Raw genomic sequence first — 9,805 nt, 5'->3', positions numbered from 1 at the left:
TTTTTTTTTTTTCTTTCTCCAGCACAACTAAAAACAAACGAATCATTTAATCCGCCCACTTATTTTTTGAATAATTTTCCAACAAAGCCGGAAGTGATGATTACGAACAGGAAGTAAAACATCACTCCTTAAAATAAAATAAAATACTTTACTTTAGTTTAGTTTTACGTGAATCCTCTATGTTAGAAACTAATCCACGTGTTTCGTACCAGTGATAAAACTGTACACGATCTTTGTTGTATTCATATCATGTCTGGCTTTAGGTAATATTACATAATTGTTGAACTACAATACCACAAATACTTTCAACAAAGTTTCAGAGAGTCTGTGGTGTGCTTGTCCGCAGTGATAGCTCGCCGTGATCGTATAGAGGTTAGTACTCTGCGTTGTGGCCGCAGCAACCCCGGTTCGAATCCGGGTCACGGCAGAATTTTACAGTAGACATCTTCACTCATATCTTGAAGAATACATTAAATTGTACAGTGGAATTTAATTCACTTGCATAAACACATTGTGGCACTTCAATACAAACCTGTATTGACCAAAGTTACTTCTGCATTTAACAAAATGATGCTTGTAAAAGAGAAACGTGTCACAGCCCTCAGGGGTCTGTGGTCCACCATTTGAGAACCCTTGTTTAATCCATGTAGAATTCCCCTGGGATCAATGAAAAAAGTATTATATTAAATTAATCATTTAGTCGTTAATTTTATTTTTATATTGTTGTTGAAATGTTAAAAAAAGTAAATGTTTTACGCATCAAACAATGGAAATAACCCTCTAAAATACTCAAAAATTGTAATAACAACAACAACAACAATAACAACAACAACAACAACAAAAGTACTTGAGTAACGTTTCTTTTCACGACTGCACAGGAATATTTCACATAGATTCAAAAAGTGACTGTGTCGGTTTCCAAATGGGAGATTCTCCAGATGACCAGCTGGGGGCAGCATTGCTCTTGGGGGTTTAAATGTCTAAGAAGAGCGTCTGGTCCACAATGTGCAGCATCGTGTCAATGTATGAATCAGTTGTTTTGTATTCACGCTTCATTTAACAACTTTTAGTATTTCAGGTGATTAGGTTTTGAGGACTGAGAAATTGATGTGGTCCAAAAACCTCTGAAATAGATCATGATTTATTGTGCACATGTTGAACAAATCAGATTAAAATAGTATTATCATGATTGAAAACCAACAAGCAGTATGGTGCTGTGTTAAATCAAATGACAAAGTTAAATATATCATAAATCAAACTGTATTTTTAATTGATCAGTTTACCTCAGAATAACACATATTAACTTAACAGCTGTTTTCTTGTTTAACGACTGACATGCTCTTGTATACAGTAACAAAATTGACAAAATAACTAAATGAATTAAACCATAACCACCATGTTTTCCATATATACACAAATACAATGTTTCTACATGTCCATGCTCCAGAAAGTGAGATTGAATTCACCCTCAAATGCTTCAACCGCTGCAGAGAGAGATTTACAGCTGTTATTGTCCTGCCTGCAGACATTAGCATGTCTATAACAGTGGCCAGAGTCAACCCCACCCCCCTCAGAGCCACCCCCTTTGAAAATGTCTCCAACCTCTACTGTCTTTTGTCTCCCACTCAACTCACACTCTTTGCCAGTTAAGATGTGCTAATGTGCATTCAATGTGTCAGCATCAGTGAATAGAGTCAGTCCCCTAGTTGCTGATACTGCAGCTCCAGATGCATCCTTCAGGGAAACTGGAGCACAGCAACAACTTAAAAGAAAATATCATCTTCTGGGACGTCAGGGGCTCCGTATATTTCCCAATAGCCTTGAGTTTAAAACTGTATTTTATCACAATGTCCTGGTAAACTCACCTTTTCCAGTCTCTGTCTTTATATACACTCACTGATCCCAACACTTTGATGGAGCCTTTTGATGGATGAAGCTGGAAATCTGTTCCAACTACCATCAAGACCATCAAACAGTATTTGCTGTACTCTAATACATTTTAAGAGATGAGTCCTCTCTCTGTCGGAGGTATTAACTTAGGCAGCAAGCGACTTACTAATATGTTTATTAGAAATGTCTTATCATCACAACACTAACCGGATACAAAATATGTAATATGTTCTTCGACATTATCGTGAGGGTGAAATGAGGAAAATAAGGAAATCAATCCTACCTAAAACATTAAACATTTTGAATGACATTTAACATTGAGACTGTGGAACGTGTTTTCTTTCAGTTTGATCCTGGACAAGAAGTTTGGTTAAAGCTGGAGAATTTATGGAGGATAAAAACCTGGATTTTTTAAATTAAATAATCTGATTGTAAGCACTTTATTCACAAATGTAAACATTTTAAAGTCAAGCCCCTTATCGACGGATGGAAGAATGAACTAAAGATATTTTTTAAATCTCATTTTTTCATTACTGGATTTATTTATTGCTCATTGAATAAGCCCCCTCAGTTCTTTATTTTATTATTTATTTTACTTTAGTTATTTACTATATTTTACCCAAGGTTTGAATTTGTAACAAGTATTTTCAATTTAAACAACAATAAAAAAAAAACTTTGATGGAGCCTGGATTTGTTTTCATACTCCACCCTACTTCCGTTCCGGGCCGCTCATGTGACCCGCCCCTCGTCCAATCAGGTGCGCGGAGACGGCGGCTCGTAATTTTGAACAGGACTCCGCTCGGCAGCTCGCTTCAGTGTCAGACTTCGATCCGCAGCTTCTCTCGGGTTATGGACGTTTCCACTGGTTTTCTCCTCGGATGAACTGGGAGCTGTGTCTCTGCCTCATGTGATAGAAGATGAATTCTCACGTGATCACTCCCGGACCGTACCGAGCCACCAAACTGGTAAGTTTTCAAAAAACCATTAGCTCCGCTAGCTCGAGCCACAGCTAGCTAACGGCTAATTAATGTGTGGAGCCTTAACGCCTTTAAACGCGTCTCACGCTTCATCGCGAGGCTTCTTCGCTGATACAATCATTTATGTATTTTTAATTGTTATTATTTCTGTCATTTAACTCAGGCGCACATCGCGGTGCTCGTTTGTTTACGACTTTTGTTCAACTTTCAAATTAAAAGTGCTTCTGACGGCTCACCCTGTTTTTGGATCTAGGACGTTTTTACACGCCTTGTTGATTTTACACATTTAAAATACGTTTTAAAAGGCTGACAGATAAGAGTCAGATGCGTTTTGTGTCTAAATACATTTTTTAATGTTGATTTAACTTGATCCATTTAATCTGTAAAATGTCCGGTAGCAGGTAAATGACAAGTATAAAGGAGGTAATTTAACATCTGATATTTCTATTAACCGGAAGCATTTAGACCTGAAACAACAAGTTCAAGTAAACTATTAGTCAGATAGAAAATCTATTTGTTTTTTTGTTGTTTTTTTCACGAGTAAATTGTGGTTTAAAAAGTCCAACATCTGCAGATTTCAGTCTCAAAAGAGAAAGTTAACTTGTAAACTGATTTATTTTTTAATTTATGTGACATATGAGGACATCGTCTGCAGACCTCAAATCACCCGTACATGTTTTCCTCCTATAATTGATGTTGAATCACTTTTTAAAAATTGTCGCTGCTCCACATTCTGTCAAAACAAACATCAGAGTAATTGTGAATTCCTTTCACAACCTCCGCCACGTCTCAAGTTCAAGACGGGAGGTCGTGTTGAATGGTGACAATTCTCTACCATAAAGAACAACTCTATTTTGAAAGTGTTTTAGTTTGAGGCCACAACTAGAACAGTTGTGATACTACAGTGTTGTTGGAGTTTGGCATTTTTGGGACCAGTAATTTATTATATAAGCTCTCTGTTGTTTATCTTGATTTTGGAGAAATTTTCATTTTGCACCAAAGAGAAATGCATCATTCCCTTGTTTCGGTACCAAAGAGGATTGTTAATCTCATCCAAACTGCACTAATTCCTCCTCTTTCCAATGGTCCTCTGTCAGGAGTGTTCCCCGCAATCTATATACAGACTGGACCATTAAATTACACTGAATTACGTGACATCATCAGATCAGTTGGACATGATGACATTATTCCAAACTCTGTCTCTGTCGTCTTTCAGTGGAATGAAGTCACTCGTCTGTTTCGGTCTGGCATGCCCCTCAAGAAACATCGCCAGAACTTTCGGCACCATGCCTCCTGCTTCACCGCCTCAGCTGCCGTGGATTGGCTGCACCAGCTGCTCCGTAGCAACAGCAATTTTGGCCCAGACGTCACCAGGCAACAGACGGTGCAGCTCCTGAAGAAGTTTCTGAAGAACCACGTGATTGAAGATGTGAAGGGTCGCTGGGGCACAGAGGATCTGGAGGACAGCAACTCGCTGTACAGGTAGGCAGAGTTGATTTCCGACACGTTGGTTCAGAAGAAACAAAGAAGTTTATCATGTTCCATTAAGTAAAAATGAAACTGTCCATTTCCCCTCTTTTCCCAGATTCCCCTCCACCTCTCCTCAAAAACCAATTCCCCGCCTGGCTCCAGCCTCCAGCTCCATAAGGAAAAGACCTTCACTCAGGGACAAGGACGGTTTCTTCAGGTTCAGGAGTTTAAAGAAGCTCGAGAAGGAGACACAAGTGAGCTGGAGTGGATGAACTAATGCATAATATTGTATTTATATATATCTTTAACACACTGCTTGTTTGTAGTGTCAGTTTTCAAGGTGAAAAACTGAATGTATCCACTAACTGTGAGTCGTTTCTTTTTGATCCTCTAGGAAAATGTGGATCCTGCTCTCCAGACAGGGGAAGAGAATCATCCAGCAGGAGAGCAGCAGATGCAGAGACGAGAGCTGACAGTGGAGGACGAACAGGACATCTGGAGAGACATCACCCTAACCCAGTACAAACTCGCACAATGAGCCGAATGCCTTTTGTTTCATACACGTCTATGTTATTTTATTAGCTAATTAAAATAACAAAGTCACATTTCAACCCGTAGAATAACCAAAGAGAACAAACCTGATAAATAACACACAAGTAGAGGATGTTGGATTTTCTTGTGTAACAAGTGTTTGTGTTCAGCCTGCAGAGGATTCTGGGTCTTGCGTCTCTTGAGGAGGTTTTAAACCAGCGTTCTGTAAACCCCCACAACATCATCCACAATATGACCAAAGTCAACAAGCACGGAGTCGTCACACTGGACGACAAGACCAGTAGGTTCCTTCAAACACTTTAATGTCAGAATCAAGCATAAAATTGACCATAGTGTGATTTATATTTAAATTCTCTTAACCGTGTCCCGTTTAATGTTCAGTTAAAAAACTGTATTCTACAAAAATACCTGCACTGACCACATGATTTAAACAAACAGGACAATATACTGTAACTAATCTGTCCGTTACTTCTCCAGATGACCTTCCACACTGGGTCTTGTCTGCCATGAAGAGCTTGGCCAACTGTGAGTAACGACAAACTACCCAGGACAAATTACAAATTGTGTTTTTAATGTTTTTACTTGATGCATCCTTTTTTACTGGGAATCTCATCTTCTATTCCCAGGGCCCAAGTACGACAGCGCACAGCCGTCCTATCCCGGCTTCGAGAGGGACGTCTTCAAAACAGTGTCCGATTACTTCTACAGCCTCCCTCAGCCGCTACTCACATACGAACTGTACGAACTGTTTATCAACGTCCTGGGTAGGTGGACCACTTCCTGTTACTCCTAACCAGTAAAACAATCTCGCTAACTGGATGTCCTTGGTGTCGTGGTGCAGGGAAATGCTGCAGAAACGTGACACGGTTTTCAGGATCCTGTCAGTTACGATGACATTCTGAATCCATCACATGGTTTCCTGTTTTGACCTCTAACGGTGCCTCTTTGACCCCTAACAGAGGGTTTGGTTGTTGTCACCTAACAGTGATGTGAGCAGCTCTACTCGCTCTGTGTTGTCTGTGACCAGCGGATGTGCAGTGAAAGTTTAAACTAACTAAACTCTCTCCCTCCTCTTTACTGTCTGCTTGCACTGACCCCGCCTGCTCCGCTCGGCCTTCTCTTCTTCTGCTTATGCACCTGCATCCGCTCTCAGTGTTTTGTGGGTACGTCGCAGCACCCCCTACGTACCAACGCGGGAAACGCAAGAAGTCTGACCTTCCTTCAGTACCGCCTCCGGCCAAGGCATCGTTTCGCTCCACCGAGTGTCTCCTCCTGTCACTTCTCCGACAGGGCACGTGTGACGAGGGCGAGTCGCCCATGACAGACGTGCTTGGCGGGACGCTTCAGTCACGGCTGGCGGCGCTAAAGGGCGGCGGCGCGGGCGACACTCAGTTTGGTGGCAGCTGCACGAGCCTGAGTACATTTGTTTACACGAGACCTCAAACCAGGAGCTGCTCGCTGGAAACCATCCTCAGTGACTCTGCCCCTCTCACCCGGCAACAGCTGTTCCTGTCCAATGAAAGCCTGGCGTCCTGCACCCTCAGCAGGAGCCACAGTGACAGTTCTGCCATCACAACACCCCAGAGTGACTTTACACCCGTAACCAAAGCAACCCCTGTTACACGTGAACCTGCTGCAGGAGTTAGAGCAAGGAATAGACTATCAGTCGCACAGAGGTTGCATCCCCTGCGGCCACGCAGCGTAGGCAGCTGTCTAGATATTGTCATAGAAACCAGGGAGGAGGAGGACAAAGAGACCAAGTGGCAGAGCCGAGCCGCCAGCTGCTTCAATGTAAACGCTCCTACAGACCCGCAGCACTTCTCTGCAGCTTCACGCCCTTCCTCATCCTCCTATCATCCCTCCTCATCCTCCTATCATCCTTCCTCCTCTTCCTTTCATCCTTTCTCCTCCCTCTCTTCAACTGCTGTGGCCAGAGCACAAGAGGCTCATGCTACTGCAGGACCCGGCGGGCCCAGACCCGCCTCCAGTACCTCTAATCTCTGGATGCCTCCTGCCCCTGCTGTTGTCCGGCGCTGCCTCAGCTCTCTGGACGTGTCCAAGCCGCCTCGACCTGTTGCACTGTTCAAACGTCCTGTCTGTGTGCCCGCCAGCAGCTCCCACCCCCCGCAACCCAAACCCGAGCACAGTAAGACACTCTCCCCTCTACCTGTCTGTCTGCCTGTCTGTTGATGTCTAATCACGCTAACTCCACTAAACATCTAACCAGCACTCGTGTACTTACTGAGGTTTAACGTAGAACCCTCCAACTCCGGTTGAAATCAAAGGGTGAAGCTGAAGATGTGACTTGATTTCACTCGATGGTCGTTTGTGTTGTTTCACATTTCAGAAGTTTAAGGAAGCACTGACAGAACAAAGGAATTAAAAAAGACATTTTCTTCGGAAAGTGTGTTGAGTATTTTCAAAATGACTCCCATAACATATTTAGTAGGTTTATCTGTGACTAAATGTTGAATATCTCTCTAGACCCTTTAAATGACGTATTACAATACAGACAATGTTTATTAATCCTTCCTGACTCATCTTACCTCGTAGCTGTAGTTAGTTAATCTCATCATTAATCCATCCATCGATCCATTCATCCATCGTTAGTGTGATGTAGCAGTGATGGATGAATGTAGAAGAGTGGGTCTGCTGCCTTTTGATTCATCACAGTTTGAACTGTAGAGCTCAATCTGCTTGTGTGTGTGTCTGTGTGTGTGTCTGTGTCTGTGTGTGTGTGTGTGTGTGTGTGTAGGCCTTCTCCAGTCTCACTGTGAGCGCGTGGCCATCGAGGCCCTGCAGCTCTGCACCCTCCTCCTCCCCCCCACCTCCCGCAGGAAGTTGCAGCTCCTCATGAGGATGATGTCGCGCATCAGCCAGAACGTGGACATGCCACAGCTCCACCCCGCCATCGGCACCCGGACACTGGTGAGTAACTGAGTAAACTGTCGTCATGATCTCTGCTGTTGGACTAAGAGACAATGTACCTACATGTGTTTGTTCTCTTGTAATGTTTATTTTCCTCCTGGAGATCGGTGACGTCTTATTTCTGGATCGTGTCTTTGTGGCTGAACCAACTCTTTGTCTTTATCTCTCTCTCTCTCTCTCTCTCTCTCTCTCTCTCTCTCTCTCTCTCTTTCTCTCTCTCTTTCTCTTTCTGTGCCTCAGATGGTTCACACGTTTTCCGGCTGTGTGCTGGGCAGCGCTGAGGAGTGTGATTTGGACGAGCTGTTGGCCACCAGACTGGTTTCGTTTCTACTGGACCATCAACAGAGCATCCTGTCAGTCCCCGACTACCTGCTCAGTGCCATCAGTGACCACGTACAGTACCTCCGCACAGCACAGGTACAACTCATCAACTCATCCTGTGGACAAAAAACACATGATACTGACACTATAATAAACAAACACAACACTTCACTCTAAAGGATCTGGCATCAATATGGATGCATGATAATCAGAGACAACAACAAAAACCACAGTCTGATTTGAATAAGACTGATTTGAAGTTGGTTTATCTAACTGAACCTTTATGAAATATTCTGAAACACATCTTGGACCAATTCTTCAGGTTAAAACTTTATTTTCAACTCTAATGAAATGGAAACACCACCGATGTAAAAGCTGGAGTAACCGAACAAAATTGGAATTTGTTACCAAAGTACAGTTTTGTCTTCATCTGCTGCGTCTGAATTTTCAGTAAATCAACACAGTCCTACAGATGATGATGATGATGATGATGATGATGATTGTTTTCACTGACCCCAGGTCCCCATCGACACTGGCTTTAATGTCGACAGCAGCGATGTGGTCAGCATTGCGGTGCCTGTGTTCGCGTTCTGTCGTCAGATTAGCGGAGCTGAGTTCGAGCAGCAGAAGCAGGCGTCTTCCCGGAAGGCCATGGAGGATTTACTGGAGATCCTGCTGACGGACCAAAACATCAGTGAGAAGGACAGACGCAAGAAACTGAAGCAGGTAAAAGGAAAACCTCCTCGAAATGTCAATACAGACACAGAAAAGTGTCATTTTATTCTCTTGAACGTGAGTTTTGTTTCCTCTTAGTTCCAGAAGCAGTACCCAGACATCTACAGTCACCGGTGCTCCACCTCCGACCACGAGAACAAGACTGACAACAAGCCAAAGATTAAACCCGCCCTGCTCAACATCAAGAAAACCAAAGCTTTCAGCATCAGGAACTAAACTTTACCAAGAGTCAACAGCGTAGAAAGCTACAGTCAACACGACGTTCGTGCTGCACGAGAACTGAACTGATGCTGCTGAGAGACGATGGAAAACTCTCCCTCTCCTCTGAGCAGCTGTTAACTGTTTGTCGTTACATTGGAACTCCGTTAGTGTTGTTGGGTCTGAGTTGTGTGTGTGTGTGTGTGTGTGTGTGTGTGTGTGTGTGTGTGTGTGTGTGTGTGTGTGTGTGTGTGTGTGTGTGTGTGTGTGTGTGTGTGTGTGTGTGTGTGTGTGTGTGTGTGTGTGTGTTCAGTGTACATTTTGGGAAAAATATGCAAGTCTGGGATCACTGGTACACGTGGGAAAAACTAGATTATAGATTAATTTATATGATGATGTCATTAACAGTGCTAACGTATGAAGTGTATTTTTGTCATATTTACTGTTTTATTTTTTATAGACGTAACAAAACACAGATTCTCAAGTTTTATCTGAAATGCTCGTTAGACTCTTAACATCGTTTTTCTCTCAGATTTAGTTTTGTCGTTCTTATCTTTTGCTTCTTAAGGTTTAGTTTTTCTTCTCTTACTTTAGTGTCCTTATAGAAAATGTTTAAAGTCGTACCACAGAAGGGATTTCTTTGAGTTTCAAATTCTCCTATTTTTGATTATTTTTACATCTGATCCCCCTCGCTCATTTTTTCTTGAATTTCCGTGTTTTGTCTCGAGTACGT

The 9,805-nt window shown here is 42.7% G+C and overlaps 1 protein-coding gene and 1 non-coding gene across 3 annotated transcripts; both read left to right on the top strand.

Annotated features, from left to right (window-relative positions):
* The first annotated feature begins 355 nt into the window (after positions 1-355).
* trnah-gug lies at positions 356-427 on the top strand. The gene has a single exon. It is a non-coding gene; the product is annotated as a tRNA-His (tRNA).
* A 2,113-nt stretch (positions 428-2,540) lies between these two features.
* depdc1a (DEP domain containing 1a) lies at positions 2,541-9,653 on the top strand. Of its 2 annotated transcripts, XM_034584236.1 has the most exons (12): positions 2,541-2,856; positions 4,085-4,350; positions 4,454-4,592; positions 4,733-4,857; positions 5,040-5,170; positions 5,368-5,415; positions 5,517-5,654; positions 6,044-7,036; positions 7,646-7,818; positions 8,059-8,235; positions 8,659-8,865; positions 8,953-9,653. In XM_034584236.1, the coding sequence occupies exons 1-12, from the start codon at positions 2,809-2,811 to the stop codon at positions 9,088-9,090; spliced, it is 2,583 nt and encodes an 860-aa protein (XP_034440127.1). In that variant the 5' UTR covers positions 2,541-2,808; the 3' UTR covers positions 9,091-9,653. The 2 variants fall into 2 exon arrangements, with proteins under 2 accessions (XP_034440127.1, XP_034440128.1); XM_034584237.1 differs by lacking the exon at positions 6,044-7,036 and having other exon boundaries at positions 2,809-2,856; positions 8,953-9,090.
* The last annotated feature ends 152 nt before the right edge of the window (positions 9,654-9,805 follow it).

This window comes from Hippoglossus hippoglossus, chromosome 4, assembly GCF_009819705.1.
Source record: "Hippoglossus hippoglossus isolate fHipHip1 chromosome 4, fHipHip1.pri, whole genome shotgun sequence".
NCBI classification, from domain to species: domain Eukaryota; kingdom Metazoa; phylum Chordata; class Actinopteri; order Pleuronectiformes; family Pleuronectidae; genus Hippoglossus; species Hippoglossus hippoglossus.
The sequence above is the reverse complement of the archived record's forward strand: the minus strand, read 5'-3'. Positions and strand labels throughout refer to the sequence as shown.